We start from the raw sequence: 17,110 nt of genomic DNA, 5'->3' as shown, positions 1-17,110 counted from the left end.
AAATTTACACCTACGCCCACACACATGCACACACCACCTTTTCTAGACTCATCCTGTTTAAACATTAGCAGAAATTAAATGATCAAAATGCAAGGTGAAAAAGCATTGAGGTTTAGTTTATCATTAACTCACTCGAGGTAAATTTTATTTTTTCTTAACTGTTTCGTCTTTTTAATCCACCCTTGAGACAAGCCTCTAACGTTTTTAGATCCCATTTGATAATTTTTTATTCTTCGTTAAAGCTTTTGGCAAGTGCTGCTGCTACCATAGTGGTTACTGAAGAAGTTAATGAAAAACTAGTCCTCCGGGCTTCCCTGGTGGCGCAGTGGTCGAGAGTCCGCCTGCCGATGCGGGAGACGTGGGTTCGTGCCCCGGTCCGGGAGGATCCCACGTGCCGCGGAGCGGCTGGGCCCGTGAGCCACAATTACTGAGCCTGCGCGTCCGGAGCCTGTGCTCCGCAACGGGAGAGGCCACAGCGGTGAGAGGCCTGCGTACCACCAAAAAAAAAAAACTAGTCCTCCAAATGCTTCTTACGTTCCTTCTACCAGTTAAGTAATACTCTTAACTGGTTCTGTCACTACCCCCCCTTGAGAGCACGCTTTAATATAATATGCAAAGGATGAAAGGACAACGTCACCTGGAACAGTGAGGGTTCAGGGGCGGATTTCTGCTCCCTTGAACGTCCGGGAAACAGTTGTTTCCATCATGCAGTTTTGTGGATCGGAAGCTACCCCTGCTGCACCCTCTGTCAGGGTGTGTGTGGTCGCGCGCCCACCGTGGCCGGTGCTGGCAACAGCACCTCCGTTGTCACTGCTTTGTTCTCAGCGGCTTCAAAGTAGAAAACGGCGGGAGAAGGCATGTTGTGCGGGAAATTACTCTTATGTTTTTCCTTCCCCTCAAAGTAGCAGGTGTGTAAAGGAGTAAGGAGGTTATATTTGTGTGTGTGTATACAGTGCTTTTAAAATGTTCAGAATTGAGTTTTCCAGAAGTCTCTTCTAATACATAAAGGGAATGAGTAGAGATCGCTGTTTCTTTCCTAGATGGATTTTAATCCAGGTAATACATCGAAGCAAAGTTCTTAGAGGAAAAAAAGAATATGTGAAAACAATTTCCTGCCAAAAAGGTTAAGGGTAGAGAAATAGCATCATCTCTATGAAGAAAAGTAGTGAAACCTTTTGGGAAGCTGTAAATGCCCAAGGTGAATTATCAGCTGGCCTTCTACATGACTCACAAATCCAAGTGTCAAGTTCAAAGAGAAAAGGAAAGAACTCCCTAAAAGAAGGTACTTGTGAAATAAGATAGTATGTTGCTGAGTGTCTGATAAGCACATGGGAATATCGATACCTCTAGGAAACAGAAGAGGCAGGTGAGAATGGGTGCTGGTTTCTAATTTAGAGATAAGGTAAAGGCTGATAAACACGGTAGACACTTAAAAGTGGCAATGAGATTAAAAGAATGAAGCAACCAGTTTCTTAAGAAACGGGTGAAACTGAAAGGGAGGCGCAGTGAAGGGGGGTGTGGGAAGGGAGGGATCGAGTGAGATGACACAAAACAATGAAAAGTGTCTAAACCATTTGATTTTGAGGTCAGATGGATTGAGGCTCCTATTGTACAAATTACAGTTGCTCTAAATTGACTACTTGAAGTGAGCCAGCAGCAGTGACTGTCTAAGCAGGAGTCTTTTGAACTGATTTTCTGTTTTGTTACACAATCTGGATGGGAGTCGTGAATAAAATGTGGTCTCTGGACCAGCAGCATTAGCTTCTGGCGTTCCAGCCCAGACCTTCCCTAATGAGTCTGCCAGGGGATTCTGATGTAAACTAAAGTTTGAGGACCATTGCTTTAATGTATGTAATAGTCTCGAAGTACTTTTCTGCTCCTGTTGGTGGCCTAACCCTTGACTATGTGAGCTCACAAGGCCCTACCAAAATCTGGGAGTCCGTCATCACTCTGATGGAACTGTTTCCATGCGAAAGATAGGTGACTGCAGAATACCTTTTGCAGTCGCGTGCAGACGTTAGTGTGGGCAGGCTTCTCCCTGAAAATTCGTAGCAGCCTCTGCGATCTCTTAGTTCCAGAATCGTCACAGCACTGCTTAGGGCCATCATCCTTGACTGATGGAGATTTGTTTCCAAGCAGCTAGGTATTTAAGCACAGTAAGTAATTGCAGATGTCTCCGGATATCTATTGAGAATCAGTTGCTGAAAGGTAAGGAGAACCAATAGGAACCCAGCCTTGAAAAAAAAACAGCGAATTTTCTACATGCACTTGCTTTCTTTAGTTTTCTGTTTAATAGCTGCCAAAAAGTTTATATTTGCTTGCATCGTTATCCTAAAGCACACCGCTTAAATCAACCGCGTTTTCAAGTTTTTTAATCAGTTACCAAATGTTGCTAAGTATATATTTAGCAGATAATCCACTTGGCTTTGGAACTGAAAAATCAGAATTTGATAGTGAAAATTCTAAAGACTGTAATAATGAAGCACAGGTTTTAAGGTTCAAAGCGCTCAGATAATAGTTAATATCATATTTCAGTTTTATCATTTCTTATAAATATATACTGACAGGACTCCCCTGGTGGCGCAGTGGTTAAGAATCCGCCTGCCGATGCAGGGGACACGGGTTTGAGCCCTGGTCCGGGAAGATCCCACGTGCCGCGGAGCCACTAAGCCCACGAGCCACAACTACTGAGCCTGCGTGACGCAACTAGAGAAAGCTGCACACAGCAACGAAGAACCAAAGCAGCCAAAAATAAATAAATGAAATAGATAAATTTATAAATAAATAAATACTGACAAATATTTGGGGCTGTCTTAACTCCTGCAATATTTAATATATATACTGTCAATGATAGATTACAGGTAATTGAGTGATATGGGCAATATGAAAGATAACACACAATAACTGAATTTTGTATATTTTGAAAATTTTTAGAAAGTATTTTATCTTAAAATGAATTCCAGGCAAACCCTCCATTGTTTGGGCATCATCAAGTGACTAAAACTATCTTGAACTCAGTAGTTCATTTTAGCCTTCATATATTACCAGGTAAATTTAATCCACAAGTGTGGGACTCATTTGCTTGAAATCTGAAAATGTCATTTCAGAAGAGCTGTTTGATGTTGAGGAAATCTTACGAGACCTTTAATAAGCCTCTTAAATCCAGAAAGTTGTATTTTGCTGGAAGGAAAAAGAACCTATAACTTAAAATTTCCTTAGCTCTTAAGTGAGAACTTTGGATTCTGAAAATGTTGTAAATTTGGCCAAATATTGCCAATCTTTCTTACTCGCACATTGTCTTTGAAATCACAGCATCCAATTTGCAGCAAGCAATCTATATTACAGGTAAAATTTTTATTGATTTGCCTAGAAACATAAATAGAAGGCAGGGCGTCAAGACATTTAAACAGTTCACATTTAGTGTGATGTAAATTACTGTCTCTATTCAACAAAGACTATAAAAAGAGGAAGAAAGCATCGTTTCCTGTGCAATAGAGCCTTTCTCCCCGTAAGATGTAACAGGTTTTAGACAATAGAAATCGTTTTCCAGGTGTCCGTGTGTCACCAGTAAAGGTTTCAGCTGTGCCTTAGGGACGGGGACTGAACACTGACTACTGTTCTCTTTTCATTCTAATCATTTGCTTTGTTTGCTCATCTCTCAAAGGGTTTTTAATACTGTATAAAACATGGAAGGGGAAAAAAAAACCCTCTTTTCTATGAAGATGACCAATTGTGAAGTTAATCTAATTAAAATTTCATTCAATGGTTGTACACTTTCTTTCTGACTTTTATCTTCTAGCCTCTAATGTCCCACTGAGGAGTGACCCCCACGGTTTGAACGATGCCATCACACACTTTCCAGGGACGCTTCTCATTTGGGTCCTAGAATTTCCAACTTATTAAAGCATGTTCTTGATTTTAGAGAGTATCATGATTATATTAAGCTCCTGAACAAAAGACTAATATTAACCTGTTTGTTTCCTGGTGACGCCTGTAAGCTTACAATTTAATTGTATCTTATAACTTGTTTAATTTTGTACTTGATGTTAGGATCTTATAAAATGAGCACTGAATAAATTGATATTACATATCATATAGAAAGGCACATTTAAATTTACTCCAAAAATCTGATGATTTTTCCACTAAAAACCTTAACAATAGTAAGTTTTGTGGTGATTACTTTGAAAGAGAAAAACAATCAGAAGTGAAGAGTTACCAAGGAACAAAGGGTACCTACTGAGAGATTGAGTAAAACAGCAAGAAAAAGCAATCGTAAGTGGTCTGAGGTAAAAATAGATAGAAATTATGACTGGACATATAGAAGAAATTCAGTGTATTGTGCAGGTTCAGTACTTACAACATGACATTTCACTTGAGAGTAGAAGGAAATTTGAAATGAAACTGTGGCTGTACCCATTCTTGGCGTTTGCCAAACGAATTAAAAAGAGGAAGCTGAGGTATAAGAACTCAGAAGAACTTCTCCAGCCTGGCAAAAGGAAAGAAAAGGAAAGAATGGAGCAGAGAGAAAAGCAAAGGAGAAGTGCTGTAACGGAAAGAATGGAAGATTCTCGGACTGGATGAATACTGGTGGTGGGGGGGCAGGCAGAAAAGAATAGTAATTGAAAATTACCCCTAAATCCGTCAGTTAGAAAAACATTAAGGACAGCATTACCAGCAGTGACCAAAAGGTGGGAATGCAGACAGCAGGCAGGGCAAGGAGACTCAGTCTGCGTCGCTACTGATTTCCTTTTCTCTTTAAATTTTTATTTTACATTGGAGTGTAGTTAATTCACAATCTTGTGTCCGTTTCAGGTGCACAGCAAAGTGATCCAGTGATACATATACGTGGATCTATTCTGTTTCAGATTCTTTTCCATATAAGCTATTACAGAGTATTGAGTGTATTTCCCTGTGCTCTGCAGTAGGTCCTTGTTGATGATCTGTCTTGTATACAGTAGCGAGTATCTGTTCATCCCAATCGCCTAATTTATCCCTCCCCCGGCTTTCCCCTTTGGTAACCATAAATTTGTTTTCTAAGTCTGTGCGTCCGTTTCTGCCTTGTAAATAAGTTCATTTGTGTCATTTTTTAGACAGTAATTTAAAATTCGTGGCACGACCCCGAGAAAGATCCATCACAGAGTCAGTTGGAAATAATATGCTAGAACCAAAGGCGGAAAACTGAAATGAAAAGGTTGGTGTGAAGGCAGATCAACAGAGAAACGGATCTCTCAACTTCAGAGGAAAACCGAGCAACTATTAATTGTGCTTAATGCCGAGTGAGCCTCCCCATTCACGTTTTCGCTGCCTCACGCCGTTGCAGTTAATGATGCCACGCGGCTCCACGGTGCTTGTCTGTTTGTTGTGGTTAATAGAATCCCCCTCGAGATCCCAAAGCCACAAAGCAGCTGTTAGTGTTCGATGACCTTCTGCACCGGCTGCCTTTGGGCCTGTGAAATGGATTTCCCCCCTCCCAGTCTCCCATGGTCTCTCTTCAAGTGCGCATCTCTAGTTTGTCACCAGAGTGGAAGTGGTGGCACCGATGGCAGAGGAACTGGAGACAGGGGCCGTGCAGGGCGTCGTTAGAAACCTCGGAACGAGATCAGCCTGCGCTGGCGTGCCCTGTGTTACAAAGAAGCTGCCGCTGCTGCTTTATCGCCGAACACAGTGGGGGCACATTCTCACAGGATCCACTGGTTTCATTCCCGAACATGGTCTGAGAAGGAGAGAAATCCCTGCCTTTACTCCCCAAACCTCACGTGGGTGCTGGGTCAAAAGCATATGTTCTTGACAGTAAGTTTGCAGAAGTTTTGATACGTGAGAAGCAGAGCCCCAAGGCTGTGTGACCGGTGAAAGAGCCACAGGGCGGGAAGGGCCGTCGTGACACACAGGAGGAGGTGCCTTCGAGAGAATCGGGCGATCAAAGAATTTTCTGGAAACTCCTTGCATGCTTTTCATGTAGCTGAATTCCAGTATTCATTTATCTGTTCATTTATTACATATTTGTGGAATTCTAGACCTAAACTAAGCATTGTGTTTGAGCTCGAAACAGTTTTTTAAAAATCCTGGGCTCAAAGATACAGGCAAGTCACAAGATACACTTGTCAGTGTGTTGTATTTTCTGTATTGCAGTGGAAAGGACATTGTTGACTTTGGAAAGACGGCATCCTGTCTGAACCTAAAAATGGACAGATTCCCGCCAAATCTGAAACCAAGTGTTCTCTATAGAAAGTAGGTTGACATAGACCTTTTCTACTAGTCCAGTTAATGTCTAAGAGGTTTTTACATGTGTATTTTAACATGTCTGTTTTGAGGCTTTTTAATGATTCTTAAAGGAATCATCGTCACGTGAATGCCATCATTTGTAAATGGTTTCAGAATACATCGATTTTAGCAGTCTTTACGAATGCTTTCTATACTTACACTCTAGAAAACCATCTGAAAATACTGAAGACTAGTGATTCTGAAATACAATAGACGGGTGATTTGGCTTCTCTTTCAGTGTTTTAGAATGTTTCTTTATTTACTATGCACGTACATCTCCACGGCACGCATTAGATACCACCCCCAACATGGATAGTCATTAGACAGAGGAGGGGGAACCGCACTTCAGAGCTTTCAAGTCAGCGGCCAGAAAAACCCCCCAAACAATCAAATTCTATTTTCTCGTGCAGCGACAAAAGTAAATCTATGTATTAAATCAGTTAGGGGACTTCCCTGGCGGTCCGGTGGTTAAGACCCCGTGCTTCCACTGCAGGGGCCACACGTTCGATCCCCGGTCGTGGAACTGAGAATCCTGCATGGCGTGCAGCACAGCCAGAAAATAAATAAATTACTTGAGTTTTACAAAATAAACTAAAAGACTGTATGACAGTATAAACGGTACAGTCCTAAATTTATTTAAAAATAGAGTTAGAAACTCTTTAAAGGTAAAGAGTCTTCAGTTCTACTAACCTTGATGAGCAGTGTATTCTTGAGTAATATATGTTTGTTTTCAACAATATCTCATGGTTGCATTTTGCTCTAAGAAAAATAATAATTTCATAGTCGTGCAAGCCTAGTTCTTGAAAGAGTTCCTTGCCAGGATCACCAAAGCAGGTGGACGTCATGTGTTGATACCACAGATTTTGGAAACTAGAAAAGGGATGTCTAATTTGAAGTCGGCATGTGTCTAACTCCTTGTCTCGAACCATGTTTCCAGTGTTAAAGCTAAGATCGTAATCTTTAGCGGTCCGTAGGCTGAAGTTCAAATCCCATTCCCACCGAGAGATGACCCGAACCGCTCTGCATAAAGCTCTAACACATTTTGCAGGTCCGGGTTTGCTATAATTTCCAACTCTCATTTATTTTTATTTCATCACTTGTTTGTGAGCTGTGGGTCTTTGTCCAAGGTGCTTAATTTCTAAGTACCTTGTGTGTGTCCACATCGGCACGATAGTGGCCATTTTATTTATTTTACAACATTTACGGAGCAACAGTTATGTACCAGGAACTTTCTGAGCCCTGAAGATACTTAGAGGCGAATGAGGCTTCGTGGAGTTTACATTCCCACTGGAGAAGACAGACCAGAGATGTATGCAGTGGGCGTGCCATTCGTATGCATCAGTTCGGGATGCTAGGCACACAACTTCATTGTTTTCTATTTCCGTCCCGACTTTCTTGGAAGCCGCCGCGCCTGGAAGCTTCGCTCGGCTGGTTTGGGTGTCCCCGCTGCCAGGCCGCGCCGTCGCGAGGCCGGAGCCCCGGGCGCGCGGGGCTGCGCGCTCTTGCGCCTGATCAGCGGCGGCGGCGCTGCTGCGCAGGCCCCTTGCGTCCAGGTCCTCGGCGGCGCTCGGAGCCGCGGAGGCCGTTCTGCTTCCCGTGGGCCCCGCTGGGGGCAGAAACCTCCGGGCGTCTCCGCCCCGCCGCCGGTTTTCTCCCGCGCGGCCTGTGGCCTCTGCGGGTCTCGGTCCGGGGCCGAGGACACGCGCCCTCCCCGCTCAGGGCCGCCGCGCCGCTCGCCTCCGCGCCCGTCCCCGGCCTCCGCCGCTTGCCTGCCCCCCACGCGTGCTGACCGAGGGGTCTGGTCCGGGGGGCATCGTGCCCTCCGAAACCTGACTCCTTTGCAGCGCTCTGGTGACGCCCGGGTGCCGTCCGTGTCTGCTTCGCCCCGCCCGCAGCGCCTGCGCGGGACCCGAGAGCAGCAGGGGCGTCTGGCCGGGGCCGCGGGCCTCGTGCCCGTCGCTGCGCACGGGCTGCTCGTGGTGGGTGCCCGGCCTCCTGGGGTCGCTCGCTGCCCTTCCCGTGCCCTCGGCCGGGGGACGGAGCGCCCCAGGCCTCTCTGGGGGCCCCCGACCCCCTCCTGTGCCCCGGGGCCCCGCGGGTCCTCTGCTCTCATCAGCCCCCCGCCTGGAGACAGACCCCTAGGTGGCGTCGCACCGCGTCTCTCCCAGGCGTCCTGCTTATACCCCGGTCCACCCCGTGTCACCCCGTGGACGGGGCTTGGGGAAACCGGCAGGGCGCTCGGGCCGCTTCACTTCCTGCCCTGTCTCGTCGCTCCCGGGGGCGGTGCACCAAGGCGGCTGCCGGAACTGAGGAAGGGGAGGAAGCGCAGGGCCAGGAACGGGGGACGTTTCGGGAGGAAACATGCACAGTTTAAATAGCATGAACGGAATGTAACGCACCGCCCAAGTAAACAGATGGACGAGATGGGAACTGACCGTAATAGGCACTTCGAAGGAAATCAGCGTGCTGATGTGATGGAAAGGAAAGGGAACGGCGGCTTCAGCAGGATCCCTGTCCGGATCCACGATCTTTCCCGCCTCACCGTTTCCTTCTCCGAGACGGGTGGATCCGTATCCTTCCCAGCGCGTTTTGTCGCTCCTTTGCACCGGCAGGGAGGCGGCAGTCCGTTACTGGGGGCCTCTGGGGCCCTGGCTCAGGTCTTCGTGTATCATCCTAAAGAAGGTGAGAACCTTGATCGGGGGCCAGCTGCAACTCTCCGGCCAGACCCAACCTGTCACCTGTTTTTTGTAGTGACCATGAGCTAAGAATGATTTGCCCATCTTCAAGTGATTGAAAAAAACCAGAAGCAGAAGAATATTTTATGACATGAAACGAAAATGCCAATGTCCATAAGTAAATGTGATTTGAATACAGTCATAATCAAGTATGTATCGTCTGTGGCTGCAGTCACTAGAGAAGCAGCGTTGCGACGGACGGTATGGCAGGAAAAGCTTAACATCGCGCCTGTGAGGGGCTTCCCGGAAGAAGCTCGCGTGCCCCTGATCCGGGCTCCTCCCTGGCACCTCGCGGTCCAGCTTCTTCAGCAGCGAACGTGCCCTCCCACGCGTGGGATCGCCAGCGTCAAATTTGTAAACCAGGGAGTTCATTTTGTAGACATTGGTTGTGAGGGTGTTACATTCTGACTTGGGATTTAAAGGCTTCAAATGATACTTTTGGGTCTTTTGGAATAGAGATTCCAGTGAGTGAATTTGGGAAGAAAAATAGCTAATGCTTATTCAGCACTTACCTGGTGCCAGGTGTAAACACGTCACATAGGTTACTTCATTTAATCCTTATAAAATGCCTATGTAGTAGGTACTATTATTATTCCCATTTAACGGATGATAAAACCAAGACACAGAAAATTTGAGCCACTTAGAAACTTCATGCAGATAATGATAGGGGAAGTCTGGATTTGAACCCAGACAGTCCAGATCCAGAGCCCACATTCTTAATAATTATGCTGAATATAAATATGGCAGTAGGTGCTAAAAATACTGCTTCCAACATACCATTGAATTCGGGTTATAAACTTTAAAATTTGCTTTATAAAGTTGATCCGTGGGGGGAAATGGGTTCACAATACAGTTGCTAGTATAATTTACAGAAGTAATTATCATTTGCATCTGTTCTAATTTTGTGGTTGACATAGCATTTTTAGATGCATTAACTGGTTTACAACCCTGTGAGATAAGTAAATCATTTTACAGATGAAAATAGGATCATAAAAGTAGGAAATGTTAGACCAGGAAGTTAAACCTCAATCTTCTGATTTCGAACCTAGAATTTTTTCCACTATACCTGTCAGGCAAATTTTCATGACTTTTACCGTATCTGTACACCAGCTACACTATTATTCACTTAATAATTTTCTGGAAATAGACTCTTTGTAACTTAAATACCTGGTTAGCCTTTCATAAACAGTAATATATGTAAAATTATGACTGATTTTTTTCATTTCTGAAGCACATTGTGCTTACTGTATTGCAAGTACGCTACAGTAAATGTTAACTCATATGAGCCTCATGACAACCCCGACAGGAAGATACTATTACTTTCTGTATTTTCCAGATTAAGAAACCAAAACACAGAGAGGGGTGAGCTGTCTTGCCCAAAGACACGTACCTAGTAGTAAAGCAGGATTTGAACTTCAGCAATCTAGCTTCCAAGTTCTGTCCTTTTAACCCCTTAACTTGTTTGATATACTCAGTGTAGTTTCTAATACCCTTTAAAATAGGTGCATTTTATTACAATTTAAAATAGTCAGCTGTGTCCCATCTAACAGCATCTTGCAAAAAGACTGTATTGTACCATGGTGGAATATTCCAGATTATTTCCTATAGCCTCCTGCATAGAAAAGAGAGAGCAGCCTGTTGCCTTAATTGGATGTGTTACTAGGGAAAACGGTAGTAAATATTGGGACACAGACTAAATACACAATCAGATCCTAGCATAATATGAAATGTAATCCATGAAAAACGTGGTGCTTGTTTCTAAATCTGGGGACTTTTATTGTTAATAGGAATCTTAAAACGAGTCATCTTTCCTAGAGAATTCCCTGTGCAGCACCCCTGTCACGTGACCGTTCAGATTTCTGCTTAAGCATTTTCAAGGTAGGAGAGCAGACCGCTCTTAGGGGCAGTTTACCCCGCTGTCGTCTGGCTCAAGTCGTTAGGGAATCTTTCTGTAGTTGATCTAAAAACTTGCTTTACTAACCTCTTCATTTCTTTAGGCTGGTTTTAGGAAGTGTTCTGTGAGTCCTTTCTTTCTCTGTCCCCCCCTCCAGCAGATTTACTTTCCTGGTTATGTTTGACGTAAGCAAAAGATAAGATCAGTTTGCCCCCCTTGAGGACGGAACTGACCCGCTGCCTGTGGCCAGGCCGGACAGTACCCGTTCTTGGGGAGGCGAGGGGTAAACGTCCAGGGAAGACATCAGTCTGAACCACGGGACCAGGTGCGCTTGTGTGTGTGGGAGCACATGTTCTCGTGGAGAGCAAATCCACGCGTAGCCGTAAAGTAATGTAATTACTTTTCTTGAGGGAAACGTGAAGATGGTCTGAAGGCAGTTCATAAAGGGAGCTTCCAAAATGGTTTTGTGCAGGAAATGGTACGCTTAGAACGACTCTGCGGTCTCTCAGGACACCTACTTGAACGGGCGGTAAGCATTTGTGTGCGTAAATCCTCCCGTATTCATTGCAAACCAGTCTCTCATCCCGGAGTCATTTTTCTGAGTTGGGTTTTCCGGTTAAAGTATTTTCTCGATTTGTCATGTTTTTGGATTATCTGCAGTAAATGATTTTAAAGCCAGAGCGAGCGAGAAAGAGAGGAGAGCTCATGCCTCGCCGTCCCTGTCTCTCACATTTTCGTCAATTTGTCTCTTACGATGATTTTTTTCCTGTCCCGCAGGCATTTCCTATTCAAAGCAGGAACAGGGACAGCGCCACTGTTCAGCACTGCAGCCCCGGGGTACACAATGGCATCTGGCTCTGTTTACTCGCCGCCTACTCGGCCGCTACCTAGAAACACCCTGTCAAGAAGTGCTTTTAAATTCAAGAAGTCTTCGAAGTACTGTAGCTGGAAATGCACTGCCCTGTGTGCCGTAGGGGTCTCGGTGCTCCTGGCAATACTTCTGTCGTATTTTATAGGTAAGAACACGTTTCTAGAACTCTTTCGTCTGTAAATCGGGATGTCATATGATTGTTTCGTTGATTTGATGTCTTGATTTGGTCGAGGTGTGTATTCGGAGGTTATATGTCACGGGGGAGGGGCTGGTACTGATATATGATAAATCGCAGAGTATTTTAAGTCATTTCCATCATACGTAGGTAACTGGAGAAGCTGCCTTTGCATGAGGCACGAGGTCTGTCTTGGACACACAGTGGAGTGTCTGTGTGTGTGTGTTGGATTTGTCCCTTGTGAGATATGGGCAGTTCTGTGACGGTTCTCGTCCAGGAGATAATCGATGCACTTGGAGGAGGAAAGAGCTCCGTGCAGGAACCTCCTTCAGGGCAGAGCAGGGGGAGCACCCTCTCGCACTCAGGAAACACGCTCCAGAGAGCCGAGCACCCATAAAACAACGGCTGGAGCTCATGCGCGCTCCTCTCTGTGGATTTGCCAGCTTTTCCCATGTGGTATCGGTCATGATTTTTGTCACCCAGATGATGGGAGCTGCTAACGAGTTGTAAATATTTAGCCTTTTCTCTGTTTCCGAGCATAGATGAGCGTTCACACCATTGGAAAGTCGCTTATTCAAGCGTCAGAAATGCCCACACCCGACCTTGATCGGCTTCCGAGCGTAGAGAAAGGCCCACCGCATCGCAATGCACGTGGCGCCCACTGAGATCAGCCGCAGGCTGTGTGTTCTACCGACGAGAGCAACAGCCAGGGGTGCATCCTCGGGTTTACAGGGCGATTCGTGATGCCCCCTGAAATGCCGTAGCTGAATCAGAGAATCACAGGGCTGTCTGTCGAATAGTGTGACGCTTTTGTGGTGAACCAGTTTCCGTCCTTAACTACAATACTCCTTAGTTATAAATGGTGTCCTTTGCGAGGTGAAATAACCATTTTGAGTCACGTCATTTCGGAGGAAAATAGGATTTCAGAGCGTGAAGGAAGGCACCGTAGAGATAAGTGAGTCAGGGCTGGCAGCTCGGTGGCGTGCGGAGTACCGTGGCTTCCGATCCTTTGACCGCGGCCGACATCGCTAGCGAATCCGGGCGCCCTTTCCCCCCAGACCTGCACACGGCCTGCATGTCGTCATCACAGGGCTTCGCACAGCCACCGTCCACCAGAGACGACAGCGAGGTGCACCCTCTCTGTCTCTTTTCAATCGAAGGCCACTCCCTCCTTGTAAAAGTGGCCAAACCAGGTGGCAGAGGGGTTGTCACTTGGCCGAGATCACACACTAACGATGTATTGCCGTGCTGTTCCATAAGACTCGGGGTACACGAGGGACGTCGCAACAAAAATCTGCATTCACAGACAGATTTCTAGTATTCAGCTAAAGAATATCCAGCCGTTAAGAGCATCTCTTCTGGTTAACTGGATACTTTACTTGTACTTGTCGGCTGCTGAAGAATTTTAGAGGGTTTCTGAGATGCACCCCGGTCACCAATGGGATGTAATAAGTTAAGCATATGTATTTGTATGGGTTCTTTTTTTTTTTTTTTTTTTTTTTTTTGCTATAGTACATGCTAAACGGATAGATAAGTACTATGCAGGGTCGGAATTCAGTGTCTGTGCTGTGGATGTGTGGTCAGACATCCTTTCTGATCTTAAGTACCTGTGTCCTATCAGTTGTTCAATATTCTGAATATCAACTCTGATACCATTTAATTTTATTTACATTGCGTGACTAGGAAGAAAAACAGCATTTTAATGTGGGATCAGATCACTATTATTTCTGAGCCTTGTACTCTTTTTAAGGATCCATCAGTGAATATAACTGAATATCAGACTCCTAAATAAAGACTCAAATGTTCCTTTTTGTTCAAATTTCCTGTTTTTTACTCTTCAGTGGTTAGCATCCTACTTTACGCCTACCAGTACCGCTGTCATAAATGTCTCCCTTTGACTTTATCTTTCCCCACATGGAAACATACAAATCATATAATTAATATACTCACATACTCTTGTTAGTTTAACAGATATTTGTTGAATATCTGTTAAGACTTAGTTACTGTCCTAGAAATTAAGGTGATACAATCCAAGTGTTATCTGCCCCCAAATTACTTTTATCATCAGAGAATTATCTCATCGTTTTATTGCTTTAATTAAACACAAGTATACTTAGAATTTTCACTGGTCTCCCTGTACTTCAATAACTAACACTCTAACATAATAGTTTTTTGTTGTTGTTTAGATCCGGTAAAGCATTTCATTTCTTCATCAGTTAGCATGATAAATCTTTTTGAGAGTGACGATACTGCCTTTACCCTTGAAAAAAAAAAAAAAAATAGGACACTTCTGTCCCCGGGAAGGCTGTCCTTTTCTACTGAGTGTGTGTGTAAAGAAGAGAGGGAGATCTGTCCAGCCGGATCAGCCTGATGAACCCCACAATCAGTGGGGAGACCAATGTCATCGTCACATTGACCTCACAACCTTCAGCAGAAGGGCAGCCATCCTTCAATTTTCTTGTTCCCATTCCCTTAGAGTTCCCCTTCCATCATATCGACTGTCAACGTAAAGTCAACGCCTTAAGAAATAAGTAAAATAAAAGGCCTGAGAAATTATTTCTCGCCTAGAATTTTCTTTTTCACCTTCCAGTAAGGTCATGAGAAGTTATGAGACACTGTAGCATTAACAAGTCTCTTCTCTAAGATAAAATTATCTCAGGATAGTGAGAAAGGGAGGAAGGGAGGGGGACGGACTTTGTTGTTTGGTTGTTTTTCCTATCCCTATAAAAAATTTCAGAGACTAAAGAACGGCCAAAAAAGAAAGTTAAAATTAGTTCCCATAGGTAAGTCTTATACCTTTGCATAGGTAACCACTGCTAACTTTCTGGTGTCTGCCCTTTCAGATATTTCTCAATGCACAATACATCTAGACTCCCATATTTTTAATTCATTTTGTACCAGACTTTCTCATTTATCATTCATTAAACATCATTTAGCAGCTATTTTTAATTAACCGGTTTCCAACAAATGCAGCGACTATTTTCTTATGCACGCCTGTGTGTTTATATGTACAGCTGGGTTCCGTCGATCAAATTTTTGATCGGAATAAATTCTTTGAAAGAAATTTTCTGTGCCGAAGGGTAGGCAAACCATGGCCAAGTTACCCTGGGTTTACATAACTACCAGTGCCACTTAATATCAATATTTGTAATCCTTGGCAATCTCTTAAATTAAAACATTTTATTGTTGTTTGCATTTATTACTAGTAGTGCCGAATATCTTTTCAAATACTTGTTGACCATTTGTATTTTTTTATGTATGTGTAGGAATAGCGTAGTTTCCCCCATTTTTCTATTGGGGCTTTTGTTCTTTTTTTGGGGGGCAGTTGCACATGTTTATTAAGGATATGAATCATTTGTCATATGTTATATAGTCTTCCGATTTATTATGAGCTTTGTTTTTGGTTCTTTTGCCATATACCATATAGAATTTTTTAAGTAATCAAAGTTATCAATTTTTTTCTTTGTAATTTCTTTTTTAAATATTTATTTATTTGGTTGCACTGGATCTTAGGTTGCGGCCTGCGAACTCTCAGCTGCAGCATGCCTGTGGGGTCTAGTTCCCTGACCAGTGGTCAAACCCAGGCCCTCTGCATTGAGAGCACAGAGTCTTAACCACTGAGCCACCAGGGAAGTCCCTTTCCTTTGTAATTTCTAACATTCGTGTTATACCTATAAAATTCTTATTTACTCCAAGTATTATTTTTTAAGTCACATAAATTTTCTTCTGGTACTTTTATGGTTTTTCAGTAACCATCTTCAGGTCAACATTTTTCCGGGCACTCCAGTAGGTGTTAGAGGTTCAGATTAGCCCTTCATTCTAGAAGCTCTCAGTCAAGTGATAAAGACATGTATGCAAACACACTTTTAACAGGACATGCTTTCATAGCAACTTGATCCGAATGAGCAAATAAAGAAAAGAAAAGGAAAGAAGGACACACCTCCTCCTGGCTGAAGATGTTGGAGAAAGACTTGATCTAGCAGATGATATCTGGAAGATGCAGAGGAGTTCAGTTCACTAGGTTTGACATCAGATTGATTGGTGGGAGATCACCTTGAGAAGAGGTCATCCAAGGCATGGAAAGGAAGAAGCGTGAAATATCCACAGTGGTGTGCGTGGAGGCTCACGGTGTGCCAGCGCTGTGCATGGATCACCTCCTTCCATTTTCCCAGCAACCCCATGAGTTATCGTCTCCGTTTAACCAATAGGAATCTCCCGCCTAGAGAGGCACTTCCCCTAAAGTCCCATAGCCAGTAAGCAATGGAAGCTGGACTGGAAACTACCAACCACCCCAGGACACTATAGTGCCTCCCATGGGGTTGTTGAAGAACTGAAAATACGGAAGAAATGAAAGCATAGCAATGAAAAAGGATCAGATTTATGTTTCTCAAAGATTGCTCTAGTGGCATCCCTGAATATGTAATTCAAAGACAGAAAGTCCAGACTCATGCTCTTCAGACTTGAATGTGCCTAGGAGTCATCTGGAGATCTTGTAAACATGCGTGTTCTGATTCAGCAGATCCAGCGTGAGAACCAAGGGCCTGTATTTCCAGCAGGCTCCCAGGTGATGCTGCCGTGGTCTGTGACCAGCACTGTCCAACGTGATGCTTCATGACGGAAATGTTTCTACACGGTCCAGTTCAGTAGCCACTAGAAACATGGAGCTCTGGAGCCCTTGAAATGTGGCTGCTGCAGCTAAGGAACTGGAGTCTAAATTTTATTAGTATTAATTAATTTGAACTCACAGCTACATGTGACTGATGGCTACCATGTGGACGGTACAAGTATGGACAACCTCTTACAAAACTAGTCTAAATGAGAGATCGTGAAGCCATGTTGGGATAGGGAAGTGAGCGGAATTGAGAAACTATAACTGACTCAGAATAGATGTGCCATGATTTATCATATACCAATTCTTAAAAATCAAATGTTCAGGCCCATACATACGGCAGACCTCTTTTCAGAAGAGTCACATGTGATTTTCTTTAGATCACTGAGCTCCCAATTAAAATCATCCTCTGCTGCATTAATGTTTAAGTTGATGTGCCTTTGGACAGTGAAAATCCTCCTGATTCCCAAACACAAAGGTTGAGTTCGGTGATACGGACCTACCCAAAAATTACCTGTCCCACTTTTTCTGGGCCCTAATTTACTCCTTCTTCTTCTTTTTTTCT

The 17,110-nt window shown here is 44.0% G+C and overlaps 1 protein-coding gene across 20 annotated transcripts in view; it reads left to right on the top strand.

The window, feature by feature from the left end:
- TENM3 (teneurin transmembrane protein 3) overlaps positions 1 to 17,110 on the top strand; it is a 1,278,657-nt gene that overhangs the window by 1,096,820 nt on the left and 164,727 nt on the right. For 18 of the 20 annotated variants that reach the window (XM_067022810.1, XM_067022809.1, XM_067022808.1 and 15 more), the window contains one exon: positions 11,668 to 11,906. In XM_067022810.1, coding sequence (XP_066878911.1) covers positions 11,668 to 11,906 — 239 coding nt within the window. Of the gene's footprint in view, positions 1 to 8,214; positions 8,944 to 9,307; positions 9,461 to 11,667; positions 11,907 to 17,110 lie in introns of those variants that run through there. The other 2 variants (XM_067022813.1, XM_067022812.1) reach the window with 2 other exon arrangements.

This window comes from Kogia breviceps, chromosome 20 (genome assembly GCF_026419965.1).
Source record: "Kogia breviceps isolate mKogBre1 chromosome 20, mKogBre1 haplotype 1, whole genome shotgun sequence".
Classification (NCBI taxonomy): domain Eukaryota; kingdom Metazoa; phylum Chordata; class Mammalia; order Artiodactyla; family Physeteridae; genus Kogia; species Kogia breviceps.
Note: the sequence above shows the minus strand (reverse complement) of the source record. Positions and strands in the feature narration are given on the sequence as shown.